The sequence below is a fragment of the Micropterus dolomieu genome, linkage group LG06, assembly GCF_021292245.1.
Source record: "Micropterus dolomieu isolate WLL.071019.BEF.003 ecotype Adirondacks linkage group LG06, ASM2129224v1, whole genome shotgun sequence".
Taxonomy (NCBI): Eukaryota; Metazoa; Chordata; class Actinopteri; order Centrarchiformes; family Centrarchidae; genus Micropterus; species Micropterus dolomieu.
Window position 1 is genome coordinate 8,917,757 of NC_060155.1, and position 22,891 is coordinate 8,940,647.

The 22,891-nt window shown below is 40.0% G+C and overlaps 1 protein-coding gene across 3 annotated transcripts in view; it reads right to left on the reverse strand.

The window, feature by feature from the left end:
• Positions 1-6,744: 6,744 nt before the first annotated feature.
• The window catches only part of LOC123973032 (guanine nucleotide exchange factor VAV3-like), a 49,442-nt gene continuing 33,295 nt past the window's right edge, over positions 6,745-22,891 (reverse strand). For 2 of the 3 annotated variants that reach the window (XM_046052873.1, XM_046052872.1), the window contains exons 21-27: positions 20,728-20,793; positions 20,482-20,516; positions 20,215-20,331; positions 17,264-17,351; positions 16,668-16,797; positions 8,973-9,121; positions 6,745-8,236 (exon numbers count right to left, since the gene is read on the reverse strand). In XM_046052873.1, coding sequence (XP_045908829.1) covers positions 8,195-8,236; positions 8,973-9,121; positions 16,668-16,797; positions 17,264-17,351; positions 20,215-20,331; positions 20,482-20,516; positions 20,728-20,793 — 627 coding nt within the window. In that variant the 3' untranslated portion in view covers positions 6,745-8,194. Of the gene's footprint in view, positions 8,237-8,972; positions 9,122-10,811; positions 10,866-16,667; positions 16,798-17,263; positions 17,352-20,214; positions 20,332-20,481; positions 20,517-20,727; positions 20,794-22,891 lie in introns of all 3 variants that reach the window. The other variant, XM_046052874.1, reaches the window with a different exon arrangement.

Genomic DNA, 22,891 nt, shown 5'->3' on the forward strand with positions numbered 1-22,891 from the left:
GAAAAAAGTTGCCACAGTACAACATGCGGTGATTGGTGGAGGAAATGCGATACAATGGCTGGTTTTAAAAGTCCACATGCACAAAGCGAGGAAATACAACGCAAGTGACAGGGGTCAATAAACCGCCACCATGCAGGCTTACATAGTTAGATAACAATGGGAACAGATGTTTTGATGCATGTCATAGTGTATGTTGGCCCTTACGCTTACAAATTCAAAAGCAAAAAATATCTTTCCAAGGACAATGACCAGCTCATCTGGATAATTTCCTTTCTGTCATTTTCCATGGGGACTTAAGGTGGCAGCAAAAGTGCATATCGCAAAATAAAACCACAGCTATGTGCATAGCTGAATATCACTCAGGTTAAGTGATAAAAGGTACCTTTTTGTTGGTTAGTCTTTCTTTTTTCTTTTGTAATTTGGGGCAAACCAAACCTTTAACATCAGATCATGTTTTGTTTTGTTATATAACAAGCATATTATTTTAACAAAAAGTATTTGTTCCACATTTGTTACAAACCTGTGTTGACAATTGACATTGGTTAATCCAAAGACTGTTGTCTTATGTATTAGAGGACATAGAGGCACAGGTGGCGGTGGTGGCAGAAAATCACAAAACAAAGAGCTGGTATAAAGAAGCAGTTAGAGTAGAAACAGACACAGAAAGATAGTCAGAGAGACACATTGACAGGGACACGAAGAGGTAGTTTAGAGGCAAACAACGGGCACACAAAAACATAGAGATTCAAGTTACAGTGGGGAGAAATAAAGGAGGAAAGACAGACGCTTTCATCACAAAAGCCCGCCATGAAACAATAGTTCCCTGATGGAAAGAGGCAGCAGTAAACACAAACACCCCTGTTTGGTAGATCTAGAGGAAGGAATTGAAGAAAAAGAGAGAGACAGAAGGGGGGGTAGAGAAGCAGCAGGAGGGGTGAGAGACAGACAGGCCCTGCCAAAGCGGCCCCCATGACGAGCAGCACTACCTCGTTAAACCTGTCCGCAGGAGTCACAGGCAGATGCTCTGCTTTTTCTATGATAATGGCCGACCTGTTAAGCAGCTAGCGACGTCACACTCCTTTGAATAACAATTGACCTCAGAACTGTTGCTTGGTTTCACGCCAGTTCCATTTCCAAATCGCCACACCCATAAGGGGCTTGTTGCACAAATAAGTTTTAATACGGGCCTATATGTATTTGTATTTGTTATTAAACATTGTTCAAATGCCTGTGTGCTTATATGTTCTACATAAGTTTGTGTGAGGCTTCTGCCCTCAGCCTCACTGCATGCGGGCATCAGATAGAGTAACTACAGATTCATGATCACCAATTATGTCTTAAGACCTTTGAAAACATGCTCCCCAGCCTCTGCAAATTGGCATTAAGGATATGAAAGTGTTATCCATTAATGCACATTTATTCACCATTTTACATTTAGGAGACCCACCGCTGTCAAGCATCAAAACGCTGTCAGCACATTGGAGCGATGAGTCAAGAGGAAGAAACTAGGGTGAAGAAGAGATAAAGAAGGAAAGAGAGAGACCGGCAGACAGAGGAGGAGAGAGCAGCAGTTCTCTGAGGATTAACTCATTTAGACTGCTTTGATCTGTGAGATCTTAATTGCTGAGTAGCACTGATAGAGTCCTCACAGAGACTTAGCAACACCATCCAGGCGAGGAGGTAGTGTGGTCATGGGATGGGGCTTATATGCTCTGATGTGGTAGTGAATTGTTGAAACAGATTTATTGTCATCACGCAGCTTTGATGAAACGGAGTTGTAAGAGTTTTATGTTTTATGTTAAGTTATAAGGAAGTGCTAAATATCTAGAAGTATCTCTGCCATTGTGTTGTTTCAGTGTTATTAATGCTATAGGTCAGGGGCAGCAAATAAGTTTGGCATAGGGATGTTTCTTTTAAAGCCATAAGATGGAAATAAATTGTGGTGTACCTGGTTAGCTTAGTCAGAGAGTTGTGTGTTTGGTCCCCCCTTATGCCAACACTTTTTTCCCACCTCTTCAACAAATAAACTATGAGGAGACGTTTCCGACCACTGCTGTGAGTGAAACCAATGTGAGAAGCGCATTTTGAACAAAAAGCACAGGGAAGTGTCACATCGGCCCCTGTGAAGGGGCACTGCACTAGTATCTATTAATGATTACAAAGAACTAGTGTTTACAACCACACTGGAAGCACGTGGAGGCTATGCTTTGGCACAGCAGTGCTTTGAATTAGTGCTGATATTTACCAGTTAATGTTTAACGTCTTAGTTTGGTGCGGGAATATTATTAATTGTTGAAGATGAGGGTTTACGTGGCATCAAGACATATTAAATAATGTAATAATAATTATTACTATTATTTAATAATTAATAGTAGAATATAAATGAAAGATAAATTCTCCTTTGGTCACCACTCTTAAAAAAGAGAAATTTGATAACTACAACAAAATTACCATAAACAGACAGTGGGTCGAAGGATTTGGAGTTCTGCATAGAAGAGGTTGGCAACATATTCACTCTTATGCAATATTATGGAAACCAGCAAGTATATACACAAGCATTTATTTAAAAAAGATTTACTATGCAAAACACACAAGATGAATCTAACAAAAGGGATACTAAACTAGAGAACAAAGAGAGGCGTGTGTGAGTCTTTGTCTCTTTGTTCTGAACACAACAAGGAAGCACAATGAAGTCAGAAACTTTGAGCTTCTGTCCACATGTGTGGTTGTGTTTCAGGGCAAATCAGAGGTTTAGTTTATGTGATCTGTGTAACAGTGCCATGTTAGCATGTAAAGTAGCAGTGTAATTACCATATACGCAGGCAATGCAGTTGCATAGGCAACCGTTTCGTTTGTAAAACTGCAGTGTGACCTTGAACCGGGCCAGAACTAAAATGCAACTGCGTATCATTTTATCATTTTTTTCACTTGGTCCGGACCATATGAACTGAACTACAGGTGTGAAAGCACCCTAAGAGACAGCATCTGACAAGTGAACACAGCACAAGAACTAACCAAGATGTTGATTGTGGGCAACTGCATCGCTGCAAGCTTTGAGATAGTGTGCACCCTTTTACTGCTTTTCTTAACAATTCCAGTGACTGTGGCCTCTCCAGAACGATCTTTTTCCAAACTCAAACTTATCAAATCTTACCTGAAGAGCTCACTGAGACAGACCTGTTAATCTGGAGTTGTCACACTGTCAACAGAGAAGGCCCTGCCTGCCAGCTGGATTTAAAGGGTTTAATAAACGACTTTACACAGCAAAACAGGATAATATTTTCACATGCGTTAAGGTGTGCTGTCACCGGTCATGTGTTCATATGTGTGATGGTGCGCTGTCATCGGTTAGGCTATGTTTGAATCTCTTATGGTGCTCCAACACCACTTTGGTCACATAGGCTAGTCTATTTGCCTTGCTATTATGACTCATCTTCCTTATAGAATGCTGTCTGGTTTCATTTAGTTTGGATGTCAACTGTGCAGTGCATTTCGCTGTGGCCGGTTGTTTTAAAGCCGCAAGCTTTCACTTCTTTAATTTGCTAATGACATTATGCTACTTTGATTGTGATGGGAGGGCCCGCTATGACCGTTTTGCATCGGGGCCACAAGCCAACTTGTTACGCCCCTGATGTAAAGACATCTTTTCTGTGTGAAGCATAACATTTCGAACAACAATTTAGCGGTGGCTGAGAACTGGTTACACTGTTAGCTGGCAGGTCCGTTGTGGAGCCAGCCAGCCAGTCTTTCATTTGTAGTGTTAAAGATGACAGGGTCTGTTCTCGTCAGTTAGTCACTGTTCCAAGCAGGCCATGCTGGAGGACTGCTGCAGCCGCCGGGTCGGGCCAGTGTCCAGCAAAAAGAGTGAAGAAAGAGACAAGGAAAGAGAGTGATGTTGCGTTGCGGTTTTTATCAGTGAGGTGAAGTCATATGTCAGAGGCCAATCATAGCTGCAGCTGGGTCTCTGGGCTGAGTTTCTACCTCAGGATTCCTGGAAAACTGAGTTCAATGACTCACATGATAAAAGTTTGATTATGATCACAATTAAACAACTTCACATGTGAGGTCCCTGTGATCCCAACATAGTTTTGCAGGTATTTGGTCATGCTGTACACCCAAGTATTGGACAAAGTGACATTTTGACCTGATAATGATGGTAAAGGAAAAATATTCTGCCTATCTATCGAGCATATATAGATATGTAATACATTAGATAAGCTGATTTCACTGGATGAAAGCCCCTGTACCTAAACACAATAAGACTTCTCCAGAAACAACTCATGATCTCTCCTCATTGAAAAAATGCTTGATTAAGATTAGGCAAACACCGTGGAGTTCTCCTAAACAGAATCAAACCAGTATCAGAACAAGATCACCATCATCGATACAAGAAACCAAAACTGTTGAGGAGCAGGATGCAAACATCCACTGTCAAAGTCAGACTCGTACATCAATCCACCCATCCTCCTAGCCCTTTTTGCAGTGACGTGACAACATCCTGCCACTGCCTTTGTTGCTGAATGTAAATACATTGTTTATAAACAAATGATTATGGTTTTTCAGGAGTAGACAGCTGTAAACATGTGGTTTTAAAATCGTTTTTGTCTTGCTCATGATGGTCCAGCCACCAAGATTACTTTTATTTATTGGCTCAGTATTTGGTTGAGTCAGCCTTCATCAAATCTTCGTTTATTATGGCATCAGGCCATTAAATAGTAAATGTCAGTTCCAACAGCTTATATGGGTTTTGTAATAGGACTGGATATAATTTTTCTACATTCCTCTTTTCTCTTGCAAGGCAGCTTTTTACGTACCTTGTCTCAATAGAGAAAAACTCAGTAGTTGTAGTTTTATGATTTTGTAAGGGGGGTTGGTGGTCACAAGTCAGCAGTTGAATATAAATCTTACAGATAAAGTCTTTCGGAGAGTCGAGCCCATTTAAAAGGAACTGAGAGCTCACCGTATTTGAAGGCAGTTTCAGCTTTTGCTAAATCCCTGTTTAACCCCATATAGAGATACAGAGGGGCTGACGGGCAAAGACCAGGGGTTAAGGAGATCATTCAGACAGATAAAGATGATGCATGGCTTCCTTCTCTCTGCCTTTTGTCTCTCTCTCAGATGCGCACACATACCCACGCACACCATCTTCTTGCCCCCTGTACTTTATCTACTCTGTAGCAACCTTGTACACCTGTTTCTCTCTCTCTGGCTTCTGTCCAACTTCTCAGTCGTCGCCTTTCATCTCTTTGGCTAAGACAGGAACAGGCAGATTAAGGAGAGGAAGAGTATTAGGGGAGCCATTCTTTCTGCCTCTTTGTGACGGGAGGGTTACTGTTAGTGCAGCGGAGCCCTCCCTCTGTTGGGTTTGGTCATTAGAGGGAGGCTGCGGAGCGGTGGGGGGAAAGTAAGCCTTAGGGAGTGTTTACATTACAAGAATACTGATATTTTGAGACTCTGGTGTATAAACGCATTCTTATATTTGACAGTGTATTTCCGTTTGAAGCTTATATTTAAAAAAACAATGAAATACAAAAGGCAATACATTAATATAAGTGTAAAACAAAACAGTAGAAAGAGTACATCATCGGTTGTCATTTGTCAAAAGGCAGAAAGAAAATAAGTTGATCAGTAAGAGCATCAGAACATTGCAGGAGAAAATGCCAGAAACCAGTGTGAATATGGTTGTCATAGACATAAATTGACAATAACTAGCTGCATTGTAACAGTTCAAAGGGCTTAATGACATTGAATGAATTGCATCTGCTGCATCTGTTGCTTAAAATATCATCATGGATAATGACAATACATTTTTTTCATTCTAAACATTTTGTATGAAGCTGTCACCATCACTTGTTTATTATTGGCATGACACAAAAGACCCATGGATTGTGTATGTAAATCAACAAATTCCAGCTTGCTTTCTGTAATATTTCCTTTTGTCCATGACCAAAGACACAAAAATCGTTTTACTCCTTAACAGCTATGAAGATCCCTTCCATAAAGTACAGGACACATCACTATTGAAGAAGTTCAAATGTCCCCTCACCCCACACCTCTAGCCATTATTCTTCATTTCTGCATGAGATACGAGAGTTTTTGGAGAGAACAATGCATGCAGCAAAGACATTTAAAAAAAACCTCTCTTATTCAGAAAATGTCCAAAAATATTCTTTAACTTTATATGAGCAGCTCTTCTCAAGATACATTTGATGGTTTCGAGAAGAGGATCAGCCAGTAATTGCTAAAGACAAGGGTCTTGTTTCACAAAAAGTGATTTGCGAGCAGTGCTTACATGTAAACTGCAAATGGTGAATCACATTTCACAAATGATTGTCGCCTGCACATGGGAGATAAATTTGGGACTTTGGCTACCGCATGCTCATGCATGTGTAGCAGGTATGGTGTTGGTGTCAAAATTAACAAAATAGGATTTTTTTCATCTTCAAATAGTATCTTGCATGTTGCAGCTTAGGTGAAAGGGGCCCAAGATAGATTTTATTTTAGTGGCGCAAATTTTGAAAGAAAACGTGTACCTTCAACGAGCTTACATGTTCCTATAAGACAACTGCTTTCAGGTGTCTCTCTTTTCTGTTCTGTTTGTTAAGCCATTATTGGAGCACTGCCACTTCTCCACTGCACCTCCACAACCGTGTCAGACATGGCTGTGATTTATGATGCAACTGCAAAGACTTTGTTCCTGCAATGTTGCATTTGTCTGAAGAGGGAGAAATCAAATTTCAAAAGTACCATTCAAAGAGTATGCTTTTATTAAATATTGATGTCACACACATGGTTAGCGGGATGTTAACGTTTGAAGGAAAACAGCATCATTTAACGCCCTTGTGCCACCTTGCTCTACAGTGAACAGCTGTTACATCATCCTTGAATCATTCATTCTGAAACCAGAAAGAGTTGAGGTAAACACAAAATGTGTGGATTGTAAAGGGGCTCACAGCGACTGATCAAAAGATGAAGGAGCTCTCTGTGAAGTATAGACAACACATGCACTTTTAAAACTTATATTGGCTTTGTAAATCCTTTTGTACATATTTTGTCTCTTTGATGACTTCACATGTCTGAATCCAAACATGAGAACTGGGCATATTTTTTCCCCCTTCAGTGCCATTAAATGGGAACATTGTGAAACATCATGAAAGTATGAGTTGCTTCTTCCTATTGATGATTCACCATATTCACTCATGGGGCCAGCCGTAATTGTGGTCAGTTTTGGCTTAAATGAATACTTCAATCTATTGCGAAATAGGTTTATTCGCTTTCATGACAAGAGTTAGATGAGAGGACTTCGTACCACTTTCATGTCTGTCCACAACATATGAAGCTACAGCCAGCAAACTGTTAGTTTAGCTTAGCATACAGACTGGAAAACAGCGCCTTCCACAACCACATTATCAACTGCTTTGTCTCCAGATGTGTTTACCTGTCATGATATGATGAAATAACTTCTGACTTTGCAAGACTAATAGTCATAAAAGTGCAAACACATCACATGTAAATGACAGATCAATCCTCCACGCTGTGGTGCTGAAATCGCTCCATCCTTTTTTAAAACGGCATCAAATCCCGTTTCAGCAATTGCATTTAAATCAGTCCAGTAATTTAAAATTTCAAAAATAAAATGGGTCTTAGAAAGAAAGTTGATCACAAACGTCAGAACAGCCAAGAGGGCAATAGTGTTCCAACAGTCAAAGCTCCTCAGCATCTGCATTTAAATTTGGTACGAGTACCTGGGTGTGCGCTGTCAGCGGGATCTATGTTCCAGTTGGGTGACTGAGCCTTCCTGGTATTGAAACATGATGACAGTTAAGGCAAGTCTCACACCAGCCAATGGAGTCATCAATAATAAGACGAGGTGAGCAGGAAGGGAGGAGGGAGGGTTATCTGGGCACAGCACATGCACTTCCCATAGGGCCGCAGGGGCAGACAGGCCGCAGAAAGGCGAGATATGGAGTGGCGCTCCTGGAATCTGTGATTTGACATCTGCTCTGTGTGAGAGTCTGTCAGAGGGCAGAAGAAGGTTTTTGGGGGCACTGCCGCTTCCTCTTAAGTCAGAGTCTCTGGGTTTTATCAAAGAGATCTGGCTTGCAGGGCACAGAGAGCAGCTAAGCAGCATGGCTCTCACTGGAGGTGGTCAACTTTGAATGGATGCCGAATAGATGTCATTCATCCGGAAAAGTCACTCCTCCTCTTCCACGTAAGTAGAGGGAAACCAGCCCACCTGAAAAGCGGTAAAACAGGATACAATTCAGGCAGAAGCACTCAAATGCACAAATATTACACATGATATATATGTTTTGTATTTTCCACTCTTTCTCCAAATTCTGAATGGTGAATTGTCCTCACACTGCTGTCCTTGTCTACATTGGCGCTAAAGGCCTTTGCACACAAAGTCCGTATTTATTGTCTGAAATTGTTGCACATTTAAAGATGAACACAACCACACGTTGTGTCACGTTAACACACAGACTCCGAAACTTTCGTCCGTCGTTAAAGTTTTCAGAAAAGAAATTGTTCTACATTTTTCAAATCCTTCCCAAGCACAGTATAATTTCATAACTCAGACAGCTACTTTAAGCAGGTCATATAGTGATATTCAGGTGGATGATGATGATGATGACGGGGAGGAGGATGAAATTTAGCAGGAGGACAGCAGAGTCAGGACCTGCAGGAGCTGCAGACAGATGACGTGTCCACAAAATCATCCTCACTGCTTGACAACTCCATTTTATCTCATATTGTAAATGTTAGCAACAAATATAATAATAAATCGGGCTCAGTGCGCAAGGTTTCTGTGCAAGCTGAGCAGTTTTTATTGGATGACATATAAAGAAAAAAACGTCCAAAAAATACAATATTTAGTTACCACGGCATATTATAAGAGCACATATGACATAAGATGAAATGAAAGTATCCAGAAATTTGCTATAATGACAGGAGACCTACAGTAGACCTACCCTGCCGTCGATCTCTCCCTTCCACCACCCATTGGACATCTTCGAGTAGATCGTGATAATGTCTCCCTGAAGCAGGGAGAGCTCTCGTGTGTCTCTGGAGCAGAAGTCATAGCGTGCTACTGCAATACCCACCACCCTGGGAGAAAACACTGAGACAAAGATCTTGTCTTATTATTGGGAGCCATCTCCACTAAATTTCACCAATATTCCTCTCTGAGATTGAGAGTGATTTAGTACAGTTCTTTGAGCTACAAAATTGGACAAGAACTATTATCTCAGGAACTGCTGTCATTGGTCCACAAAGAGCTATATCACACTCACCTGCAACCTATTTTTAAAACTTGAATACTAACTAACACTAACTTTGAAGTGAAAAATCCCATTCTCATTCTAATCTGTTGGACCCTGCCATTCAGTGTTTGAAGAACTACTCACCCGTGTCAGCCTCTTGAAGCCACATTTTCCTCTGCAATCAGAAATCCTAGGCTTTCTAAAAGTTATCTATCCTCTTAACTCTTAGGTTTGTCATGTCGAGAGCACTTGAAAGGACAAAGATGATTGGTGACCAATTTTTAACTGTACCCCGAACTGATCTCATTTTAAAATTCTACTAAACTTTTGACAAGAAAAATGTTAACTCAAGGCCCACTTTAATCAAACACAAGTTTGGACCTTCCATTAGGAACAGTAGGATACAGTACTAACTGTAAGTACTAGCAAGCTTTTTGGGACTACAAGGACAATGAGAGGGCAAACTCTGCTTGACTACAGCCACTTTATTTACCTTTAATATACAGTGGTATATCTTAATTACATTTCATTGAGCTTTTGTAGTTTCTACAAGGTTTACAATGGTATGAAACATTTCCCAAAAGTATTATCAACATTAAAATGACTATGGCTACATTGTAAGCATGATCAGGCAGCAAAGATCCTTGACTCTTGGGTCCCTTAGTTGTGCTGCTATAAGCCTAGACTTCAGATTGCATCAGCACTTCAGGCTATTCCTACACAGACATGTCAGGGCTCATATCACATGTGAACACAGGTGTGCATAGTTTTGTTTTCCTTATCTGTGGAAATACAGGTGACACTATTTGGAAGATGATGCTGGATGAAAGGAATACATCTACTCCCTGATGCACACACAGGCACATCATGCCAACACAGACGCTTGAGCCCAGACATGCATGCAGGTGTAGGCTCATGTGTAACCGGGTGCTCCCAAGAACATATTGCACGGTACTGACACATATTGGCGACCTCGGGTACGGGAGGCGGACACACTGACGAGGAAGCTAAAACCCCTGGGCACTAGCGTCGGTCGCCAGTGCGTCTCTTAAGGTGTCGGGAAGTGAGGTTTACTCACTGCACAGCCTCACTGGCTTGCGTCACACATGCCATAAAAAAAAAATAAATTAAATTAAGTCAAAATTTTATATTTTTTGTTGCAGTTCATTAATAAGTGAAACCATACAAACAAAAGAGTATGTCCCCTATTTAATTACCTGGATTGATAATTTTAGTAACATGTAAATGCCTGCAGTGGCGGCTTTGTAGCTCTTTGCCAGTGGTTTGTTGACAATTCTACAGTTATTTTCACCAAGTGGTAGATATCATAGCTGTCAGAGGTTCACAATATTTCCGATTTGGAATTACAGGAGGCTGTTTTTCCCCACATGGCAACTTGTACGGTCCTTGCAATATGACATAAAAGCAGCACCGCTAGATTATATTATTTAATAGAGACAGGAACACAAGACATTTGTCTTTGGAAACCTGGAAATGTGGGTATACAGCAAGGGAGAGACAAATAGAGTAGAAAAGCTGTACCTGTACCTGACCAGAAAGGCGAGGAGGAGGGAGGAACAAAGCTGCAGCCGCCAGGAGGAACTACAGAGAAACGAAGCGAGTGATGGGGTGTTCAGGCCGTAGAGGGAGCAAAGAGAGAACATAAGCAAAGAAAATACAAGTTTGATAGAAAAAGAGTGTGAGAGAGGGTAACGGAGAGAGAGAGAGAGGAAAAGTTGGCAAAGTCAAAGAACAAGCAAAAAGCAAGTAGAGAAGAGTGAGAGAGGAGGGAAAAACAGTGAAGGCATCAGACCATTTTATATAATACTGATCAATAGAAGATGCTTCCTAATGCTACAACGTACAATGATATTTCATGAAAAATAATTTATAAATAATAAGAAAAACTTCATTAATAGCATGCTTAAAACTTTTTGCGAACCATTTGGAGAGGGCCCTTTCATGTTTCAACGTGACAATGCCTCCCCTGCACAAAGCCAGGTCCAAAAAGGAACGACTTTTGCAGGAAGCCAATCCCCATAATCCCACCGGTACTAGTATGCCCCGACCAACGCAGCCCCTTTGTGTTGCGTTAACGTATGGCTGTTTTCAGTCTGAACGCCCGCTTATTGCCCAACAACAGTAGCTGACCACATTGAGTTGCAGTTCAGAATCCTGTTCAGAGCCTTCCCAGAAGAGTGGAGACTATTGGAGCTTATTGATGCCTATAGTTTTTGAAAGAGATGCTCAACAATCACACATGGGTGTAAAGATCAGGGGTCTCATTTATAAAGTGTGCGTACGTACAAAACAGGGCTGGAAACGTGTGTACGCCACTTCCCAAGCAAAGGTTGTGATCTATAAAAAACAAACTTGACGGGAAAATGTGCATCCCCTAAGTAAACTCTGAACCATGCCTACGCACATGAAGAGGAGAAATGAGAAACGGTGACTCACATTGCAGAAGGATGAAACGGTTTGAAATGGATAGGCCTACTATTGTGTAAAATAAATCGAAACATTACCTCTGAGTAGTATAGGCTTAAAGCCTTTCTGAATAATCAGACACTCCTTTGATTGATTTTTCCCTGAAGTGCGCAATCAAAAAACATAATGTAAGATAATTTGCAGCGCACAAAAAGAACCATGCTTGAGGATAATAAACACAAACAGAGATATCTGTTTCTGCAAACGAACACCTCAAATATGTTAGACAGTTTAATCCGGAATCATATTAATTAATATTTGCATGCATTGAAATTTATTCTCATAAATAAGGTGAACAGGAGGACAAATTACAATGAAATTGATGCAGTTTTTAGTGCGTCAGTTGAGCAAATATGAGTGCATAGTTTCATGTATCACATTGTTATTCCATAGCATTGTCTTATCGAGCCAAACGCTCTGCGCCAGCGTGTGGATGTGATTCGCTGCTTGTAAAGACATGTTATGGAAAAATAATTCTATTTTATTGCCATTTACAAGAAGTCACAGGCTATTTCTTTTAACTTATTGGCAGCCTCATTAAGTGAGTGGAGTGTTTGTGTAGCCTAAATAAATGTTCAAACACCAGTGGAATGCATTTTGTTTACTCTTTTTTCAAACAGGGGAATCCAAATTAGTACCTGGGTCATCCCGTCTTGCGTGTGTGTGTCCCCCTCCAGCCCGCGACGTCACTACTCAAGAGGGATAACCGTTCCTGCAGAACGGTTATAAAGGGGTGGAGCTCCGGTGCCCCCTTTCCTCCGGTGCACAAGCGTTGCGCGAAAGTGCGTTTTTTACCCACCAAACAACATGCTTCAGCTTCACCAAAAGGAACGTCAGCGTCACACTGAGGTAAATCTCGTTTTGTAGCTTGTCTGTCAGAATTTGCCTCCTTTTTCTTCCTGCAGTCAGAACGTATTAATATTAATTAGGGGCGTTTCACTGACCATTTATAGGCAACTATGGGCGTTTGAAGGGTCGGACATGGAGCTCACACATGCGCCATATTTCAAGTTGATTGTGATTTATATAGGGAACTTGCTTACAAGTGTGCATATGGACGGTTTTATAAGTCTGAATATTTTTTTGCTGTACACCATTTTTGGCTTTTGGGCGCATGTATACTTTTAGTGAGGTTTCTAAGCACAGTTTTATAAATGAGACCCCAGGTGTTCAACTACATACTTTTGGCCATGTAGTGTTGCTTCTATAACCTTTCCCAGCTCATACTGCATAATAATCAGCAATAACAACCTTTTGAGCTTCAGACCAGGTAAGCCAAAGCAGCAGCATGGGGGTAAGTATACATCTGGGCACAGCATGGCGCCATGACAAGGCAACGACTGGGAATCCATGCCGCAGAGGCAACGACTTCTGCTTCCATATGAAATTCTATCTGAGCCAGCAGACCCTCACACTGAGACAACCACCTCCTGTCATCACAACAATATGGTCCCATGCCTTCTTCCTCTCCCCCACAGGGATGAGTAAATGCAGGACAATATGTGTCAACTGTTTGTCTGACCAGAGTGCACACAAACAACTACACGTACCTGCAGAAGGAAGAATATATAGCATAAACAAAACACATACTGTATGTGTGTACATATATAAGTGTATGTACTGTACTTAAAAAGTTGGCACTAGAATTTACTGTACAATTTAGTATAATCAAACTAAATATCCTGTAATAGTTTCAGTTTTTCTTTAATATTTTAAGATCTAATTTTAACAGAGATTTTAAATAGTATTGACCAATAATCATTAATTTAAGACAACAGAAATGTATATCCCAACATGGATATGTAGCTACAAAATGATCTGACCTACAGAAAATAGAGGACATTTTAAATTATTTCCCAGCACTAACATTCACACACATACACAGACAAAAAGCACTCAGTTAGACTTAATTAAAGATGCTGGCAGTTTTTCCAAACAAATTACTCCAGAGTTTTGATGGTTTTTCAGCAGTTCGGCATCTTCTGATTGTTTTCTCAGCCTTGCATTCTGATTTCTCTGCTATGAGGTGTCTGTTTTGAGATTCAAACCATTTTGTGTGTGTGTTTGTTTTGGCATGACATCTGTCTTTCCACGGAGGCTGTTTACCAGACAGAGAATGTAGTGCCCACACTAAGTCTGTCTATGGGGGTGGACGACTTAAGGCAATAATAATCTATCCCAGAATGCACTGAAGCAACGACGGGTCTGTCAAGGCTTTCTCACAGAAGGAAGCGCGGTGAATGGCAGTGATGCACAAACACACCTCTTGCAGAGCTGCTTTGAAGCCTGATGCGCTGGGAGACCGGCGCTGCCAAAGGAGGCAGAGGGACAAGGATGTAGCAGAATTTTATATCCAAACAGACACAAAGGGCTAACTTTGACTTTGTTCCAGCATTCGTCTGCTTGCCTCGGCTGCTGATGCAGCGGCTGTTGTTGTTTACACGTACACCTCTCTCTCTTTAAGTTAAGACAGTTTACCTCCAGCTGCTTTCTGCTCTTTTACATCAGATCACATTTGCAAACTTTTCCCAGTTTTGTGGAAACGTGCACAGTCCCTCGGTTGGACCAGGGGTGTCCCCCAGGTGTGTGTCAGCAGGCGGCTGTCACACAGTTTTCCCCGCTGCCAGCCCAAGTGAAATGTCATGTCCTGTCAGGAAAATTGTGAAGCCATCTCAGAGCTGAGCAGCGTGCAGAGTGTGACGTTTGGAATAGCAGGCTCCTGGTGCTTGCCTGGGGCATTGGGCCCTAACTGGGACCTCTCTGCCAAGCCTGGTGAGCTGCCAGGGCTCCTTTTTATTTCTTTCACTCACTGTCTCTCTCACTCCCTCTTTTGTCTTTTGCTCTCTCTCTTACCCCATACCTTGCCTTTGTATCCTGTGTGTCTCTTTTATGCCTTTTACACCTGGTAATAACATGCCATCTGGATTTGGATCTTTTCTGGGTAAGGAAAAACATGCACTGTCAATTCATTGCAATCGGAATAGGACTGGAACAGTTTCATATGAAGGTGGTCTGGCTTGAAATGGATCTCATCTGGGTGTAATTTAATCAGTACAGTTTGGCCTCATTTTTAAAAGGAATAATTAAACATTTGGAAAATATACGTATTTCATAGCATAACAACTGGAAGACAAGGAGTTATGTGGAGTAAAATTAAAAATAACATACGAAAACTTTATTTCTTTTTAATTAAAACATAAAAAATCTATCATTATGTCTGTGGTATCCCACATTAAGATTTGAAAATACTGAACCGGGCTAGCTTTTAGCTCCATCTCTACCTCTTTCCTTACCCTCTCCCGACCTCCCATCACTGTCTTTCTCAGTGTGTCCCAAATTTCTCTCTCCCTTTCCTTCTCTCCTCTTCTCTCCCTACACCTTTTTTGCCGCTGCCACCTCTCTCTGCCTCTCTTCGACTTCCTGCTCTCCATACTTTCTATCTCTCTTCCTCATGGTGAACGAGCATCTGCTTCTGTCTCTGAGGGCCAGTAATAATGCAATGACTGGACTTGTTGAATTTAAGCACAAGAATGGATTTATTCATGTCGGCAGGTTGAACTCAAACATGCTGCTTTACCGCTCACAGACAAGAATTACCTCTTTATCACAGGGTGACGGTAACTGTGTGTTTCATTCTAACTATGTGAAAGCTTCTCCCACAACAGTATTTCCATATAACATACAATGTACATTTGACTTTAATCACTCACTAGTTAATCACTCCTGTTTAAGTGTAAAAATTACAGTCTTGCCTGTAATTTTCTTTATCAGTATTCTATACAAGCACACCTTTAGCAAAAGCCCATCTCTACTGAACAGGTACCATTCTTTTTTAACAATGTACATTCAGTTCTATTTTCTCATCATTTTCATTTTGTTTTCTCATTCAAAAATAACAAAAGTGGAAAATGTAACATCTACAATTCCATGACAACTGGAATTGACAAAATCCATCTGCTGATGAAGACCATGCGATTTTATCGATAGCTCCAGAACAACTCCAGAAAAACATTGCAACTTAGGTTTATTTTTAGGTAGAATGCACACTGACAGTAATGCATAATTTGACGGTGTGATCATATAATATTTCTTGAATAAAGAGAACTATGATAGATTACCATCAATAACATTTAAAAAAAATTAAAATTGGAATATAGGACAGAAAATTATAAAAGCTACTATCGTGGAACTGTTTTACAGCCAATCAAAATATTTTGACTTTTGTTTTTAATCTTTGACATCTTAGATCTTTGATCTATACTGCAGTCTAACCAAGGCCTAGATCCCATTCATCACAAGGAGATAGGGTCTTGTGTATATGGTCAAATATAAATGACATTATACATGTGCTTGAAATGTTGTGTTTGACTTCATTATGATAATGACAAGCAAAACTGAAGCTCTGTTCCACAGGGCATCATGTTAGCTCATTATGCTGTGCTAAATATTTCTAGCATGTCTCACATGTCAAAGATATTAAGACACAGTTTTAACTTGAGTGTGTAAAAAACGAACAAATGCTCAGCATGATTTGCAATCTAAGACATTTTATACAGTTCTTCAGGTGAGGGTAACAACCATTATAGCAACTGAGATACTAATTCCAGCAAACTGTTTCTGCCTTCAGCTTGATCTGTTGTTTCTATTTGAGAAATATAAGTTTCTATTGACTGTTTTGGTCACCTAGAGAGGCTTTACAAGCAGGTCTAACCTTACCCAGGGAAAAACAACTCACCTTACTTTATCTGAACTGAACTATTGTAGCAAAATCCACCCCCTCCGGTACTCCAAACAGGTCAAAACAAATACTCAGACTTACTTTCAACTATAACTGGATCAAGATCTGATCTGAACTGGTAGGATTTCCACCTGTCAGACAGATAGTCTCAGGGAGGGATGTTTGGGAAGCAGACTCACCATTGCCAGCCTTGGTAATGGCCCTGGGCATGTTTCCATTGGACAGTTCCCTATAGGGAACCTGCAGAGTGGTGTCAAGACTGCTGAAACCCTCCTTCAGAGAGTGCTGCTTGTAGTATTCCACCAAGTCCTGTGTAAAACAGGCACAATACAACAAAACACACTCTTAACAATAATAAACCGGGGTGTACAGGACATGGTATTGCGTAGAAATGTATAGAAATGGTTGGTTAGGGAGAAGCGACTTGTTTGATCTTGACACTACAACAGCAGCCCGTACTGACAAATTGTTTCTGAGCAGGGTAACTAACCACAATAGATCTTAATATCTGCCCGTTTCAAGTGTAAGTACCAGAAACATAGCCTACTAATATTAGTTACTGTCATACAATACCACAGGCAGTTGTTACAATGTAGCAATAATTAGTAGACATATTTTAATCATTGTACGAAACAAAGGTAACATTTTCACTTGCATGCTGGGATTTATCTCAAGGAAGTGCGGCAAAAGTAGTGTAATGTCAAAAATGATTATACTCATTAATGTTACAGCAGTTTAAGCAGCACACAAATCTATACAAAGTCAAAACATTTACCAGCACAGTCTTGAACAGGCGGCTCTCGGCGATGTAAAAACAGCAATCCTTGGTCAGAATCTTAATGTGCTTGACTTTGTCGTTGAACCTGTGGATGATGAATAAGACATTGGCTGCTAATCAACTATACATGCTTCCACACCAACCCAGGCTCTATAATGAATCATTACGAAGGCCTGCCTGAGCTGAGTTACCATGCTGAGCTGAGCCAAGCAACTTTGTTTGACAAGAACACCACTAGGTTTCCCTCCTGTGGAAATGAGATCCAATTCACTCATATCAGATAATAATAGACGCATCATGGGATTATTCAGCAGTGTCTACTTCACCACGCTTCATCATTATTACGCAGGTAATGCCTTCAAGTGAATGAGTTGTGAGCATATTGTACCAAACAATGGTTTTCTGTCTTAGACTGTATTATTTGAAATATCTTTAGAGGCATTAAGAGCTAAAAGTTTACAGTACTTAACCAGAAATTAGAGAAAGGCTGGAGAACCCGTTTTTTAATCCTTATAAGGGTAGATGCCATTTAGTGCGGTCACATAACCTGAGATAGAAACATTTATCACAGCTGACTGTGAAACATATTGTACAGTACTAGAGAGTGTAGTCCTGTGAGAATCCTAGCTCAGTATCTATTGTTGAAAAATAATATGGGAAAACCTTGAAAATACATACACACTGTTCAGTACACACATACTGTTTGCACGAGTGGGGATGTGCTGTCAAGCCGATTGCAAGCACAGTGCTATATATTGAATGTCTCCCATATGGTGATGTGCAAGTTACACTGGAGGTAGATCTGCATTGTAAATCTCCCAATGGAGTGCATAACGGATGAGAAGAATATGGTCATTCACTGATACATAATGAATATATGGTGAGTACTACATTATTGATGTGTGTTGAGTTATATGGTGCATAATACATGGAGACAGATGAATCCTGTTTGGTGAAGGCTGAGTCTTTCTTTCCTCCTTCTCTGTAGGCTACACATACACACAAACATCATTCAACATACACACACACACACACACACACACATACACACACACAAACTGACGACTCATAGTGTTTGACATTAGACAGTTCCAGTTGATTAGTAGCAGCTCTCTGTATAAAGCTCCATTATCTCAAACGGCCATCCTGATAATGATCTTAAGCAGTGAGACAGGCAATTAGGATTGGAGTGTTCAGAAACTGACCCTGTACATCAAAGCTTTGAATGAGGGACGGTATGAGTCCACCAAACCAAATGGGCTGGAATGGTGTGTCACTGGCTAAATAGTCTTAACATCCAAACACTATTTCAGAGTGCACCCTCAATCGTTATAATCTCTGGAGCCGTCATGCCAGGTCGGGAGGACTCGATAGTCCTTTCTTTTTTTTAAAGACAAGCTTTGATGTAGCCTGAAAGATATTCACTAGTGAAATGGACAGTGTTGTATTTCAAAAGAGAGATACCGAGGAACTCAACTTGCAGATAAAGCAACCATTTATTTATTTATTTCCTAAAGGAATGGATGTTTTATCTACAATTCAAGTGCATTGCTAGCCTTTGAAATACATTTCTAAGACTGATAGCCAAAGAGCAGCAAATAATATGATGCAAAGCTATCTGGCTCTCCTTGAACACATGTCTGACGAGACAGACAATAGATGGTTTAATAGATCATCTAATTCCACCTCTTCCCCATACTGTATTCAGTTGAGATGTTTTTAGTCTCCAGCCATGAGAAAAAATCTCAAATGAACAACAACAATGTTCAGGTATGATGTAAGGTACAAATGAAGCCTGTGCCATTGACCCAGGAAGGGCAGATATTCAAATAGCTATTCAGAAAGTTTTGGGTTTCTTTTGCCCAGGTTATTCTTTCCACCTCTACCTCAATGTAATTGAGACAAAATCTTGTTTGATGACAATTGAGAAAATCAACAGCTCACTGCCAACAGTTTTCAGCAGGACTATTTCAAAATAGTAACTGGAAATCGTTTTTTAAGGGCCAAACTGAAAGGTGAAAGCCAAGTGTGTCCCTAAACATCAATGGCTGATTCATTATAAAATTAGGGTGGTTTTTTACCTTTTGACAACTTGGCTCACATACAGTGGTACAATAATTGAAACGTTTATACTGTCCCTTTTCAGGTGTTTGCATATCTAAAAATAGCAGCATTGTATTCACATGCAACCTCAGCTTTAGCGACAGCTGCGGTATAATGTCAGCGAACAGGTGTATAATCCGCAACAAACAAAAAAGCACCTCTTGGCTATATTGTATCGATATTTATCCCACACAACAAATCTCATCTATTTTACAACATCCTGCTGCAGACATTGGTCAAATGTACTTTAGCACAATCATACTTTATTAGTAGTATACTTCTAGTACTTTACTGACTCTATTCAGCTCACGTATGAACTGATATGGTAACTTCATGAGTAGCTCTGATATCTCAAAATCTGGGCAAAACAATTTGCTTGGCACTTCTAGGGAGTGAGTGAGAAAATGCAATTTGGGTGAAACGACCCTTTGAACTTAATTCTGTCCCCCACTATCTGAATTTCAGTATCAACTGTGATCACACACCAAGCAAACTTTTTTCATTCTTCAGTTGTGGCTGTTGCTGATTACATAGTCACTATAACTTCTTGTGTTGTTTTGACATGAGTGGAACACAGCATGATCTCTTCTTCTGCGGGCAATCCACTTGAACATTTGATGAGGTGTTGGTTTTCAGATACTGCACAATTGTTGTACAGAGCTGTTACTTGCACGTGGATATTTTGTTTGCTTGAATGACTCTTGCGTCTCGCCTCTCACAATAAAGGTGTTTTTGCCTGCTGCTGACTGCATGCACTTTGATTGTTCCACCATTCATTGTAGTGAGTGAAAATTGTAGGAGATTTAGTTTGGAAATAAATGGAAAACAAGCCATCAGTCACTTACTTTATACTGATGGCGTATTCAGTGCACTCTTTACTCCTGTGTCGAACCAGATAGGTGCTGTTTCCTCGGTCCAAGAGCTCCACCTCAGCCTGATATCTCTCCATTGGCCCTGCAAACCTGAACCACCCGTGAACAACTACTGCACTTACACTGCAATCAATCATTCTGAACATGAGGATGAGAACAGTCAATACAATAAATAAAATAGAGTAAGAATGACTTGTGGTTATTGTTAGCAATCTACAATAATCTATTTTCATCGCTTACCAGAGCTGGGCAGAGTAATCGACAGGTTTTGGAACCTGGAATAGAAAAGAACTGTGGTTATTTTGTTTCTTAATGGAGTCAATACAGAGGGGTGGAGGTCATTTGTGGTAATGTGATATTCAAGCCACATCTAATGGCAAAAATCTGTCTTCCACAGCGAAAAAGTGCAATTGAAAAGCATTACATACCTTTACACATAGCCTAACTAAACGTGTCTTATTGATAGTGAAAAATATGCACACTTACACATGGGCAAGGCCTCACAGCGTCACTTGGAAAGAAGCCAATCTTGCTTGTCGCCAGAATTTTGCCCTGCAATGGTAACTGGCTGTTAATCATATTATATATGTCTGGGAGCAACTACACCGCTAACTCTCTCTCTCTCTCTCTCTCTCTTCCCCTCCCACACTTGCTTCAATAAATCCTCAGCAATTAGCACACAACAAGCAGTGCCTCTAATTTGCAGCCCAAGTTAATTATGGTTCAAACTCTGCCGGCAGTTAGATTTGTACTGCATCAAAACAAGAGCCTCGTTTAACACTAAATAATGGATCTTATTCTGGTCTTTGAATATCCAAACAGCATGAGCTCTCTGGCTTGCACTAAAGACTAACAAATGCATTTTAGCTAACCCGCCTCAAGCAAATACAAGCTTGATATGAAAATCATTAATTCCTTCAACAAACACAGTGTAGACAAACATTCTTCTCCATCTAAAAAAAACTAATTGGTTAAACAACACACTTACACAGATTTGCTCTTGTTTAGATGTTCAGTTTCATAACTTAAATGTTATGTCATGTACATTATCTTGTAGACAGTAATAAGCACATATATCAACATTAAGCGCAAGATAATTTGAGTTTCCAGTTCTGAGTTTGAGGTCAATTTGAAGTCCATTGAGTCAATCTGAGAAGACAGTGAGTGTTGAGGGCATGTGGAGCTCTTCATTCAGCTTCCTGCCCTGTTTATCCTTTCCTCCTCACTCCTCTTTATTAGAGTATGAAATGCTTTTTGGGACCGTGCAAGCCCCGGCAGTAACTAGATTGGAAAGCGAATCTTTACCCATCTCTATGATTCATTCTGTGTAATAACATTTCATCAAAGGTATTTTGAGAGCCCCTCTCTATTTGTTATGCCTTCGATAAGCGTATGATAAAGATTAAACTTATTACTCTGTTGGCATAAACAGGCAGCCGCCAAAGGATCAAATGAAATTACAGTGATTGATTGTATTGTTCTGCCAGTGGGACGGGGGATAATTGCCTCCTGGGTAACAGGGGATATGAATTCTCAATGTTCTGTAATTCTATCCTCTGGCGCCACTAGGGACCCTGAAGATTAAAGATACCCTGTGGAGCTTTCATTGTAAATAAACGCGTTTTTGTTTAGATTCAGTGTTTCTCACCAAAACACATTGCTTGTGACCAAAAACACTTGCACAGCCTTATTTTGTATAATCTGTATTGTTTATATCAGATTGTGGTCTTCTTTATCTTCTTTTCTTTTGTCATACTGCATCCGTCCTACATTTTGTACCTCATTACTGCTACCAACTGTTGATATCGATTACCACCATCTGCAGAATCTTTGCAGATATATGTGAATCTTTGAAAACACATAAACACAGACGCCAAACCATAAATATATTTAAAAGGACAATATTTTGATCATGATGTATGGTTTGGAGTCAAAGTTGTTACTTTTTCTTCAATTCTGTTGTCCAGTAGCTAAAACATAGGCGCACACATAGACAACTGGATTTGAATTTTTGTGTCTGATTTACCAGATAAAAATTATTACAGAAATTTTAAATTTCTGTGAAAACAGCATGTAAAATCTGCAGTAAAAAAAAAACCAGAGCTAAATATCAAACCAAACTGCATTAAGTGATTTGCCACAAATAGATGGTCAGCTAAAATATATATAACATATTTAAATGTATTAAATTGTATACAGATTCATTATATTGAGTTTGTATATTGAATAGTAAATAGAAAGACATATTTCATTTGAACTATAGACTGAAATAATCAAAATAAATTTAATTCACTTCAATAAATTAGTTAAAATGAAAATGAAAGCTGAAAGAACACATTTTGTTTGTAGACTGAATTTTCTCTTCACATTCCCTTTTACTCAACTTCATTTGGATCTGTTGTTATTGCTCTCTCCCTTTATTAGACAATTCAGAAATCTGCTTTTTGTCAACCCATGCTCGTGCCATGCATACACGTCTTCTTAATGTGCACTGATAAAGCAGCGTTATATGAATAATGGGAATTTGCTCATCAAAACATTGTGGCCTTATTATAGTAGCATCATATATACAGAACAGGAATACACACAAATGTGTATTATCATTAAATTAATTTTATTGTCCCCTCCCAGCATACATAGTTTCCACGGT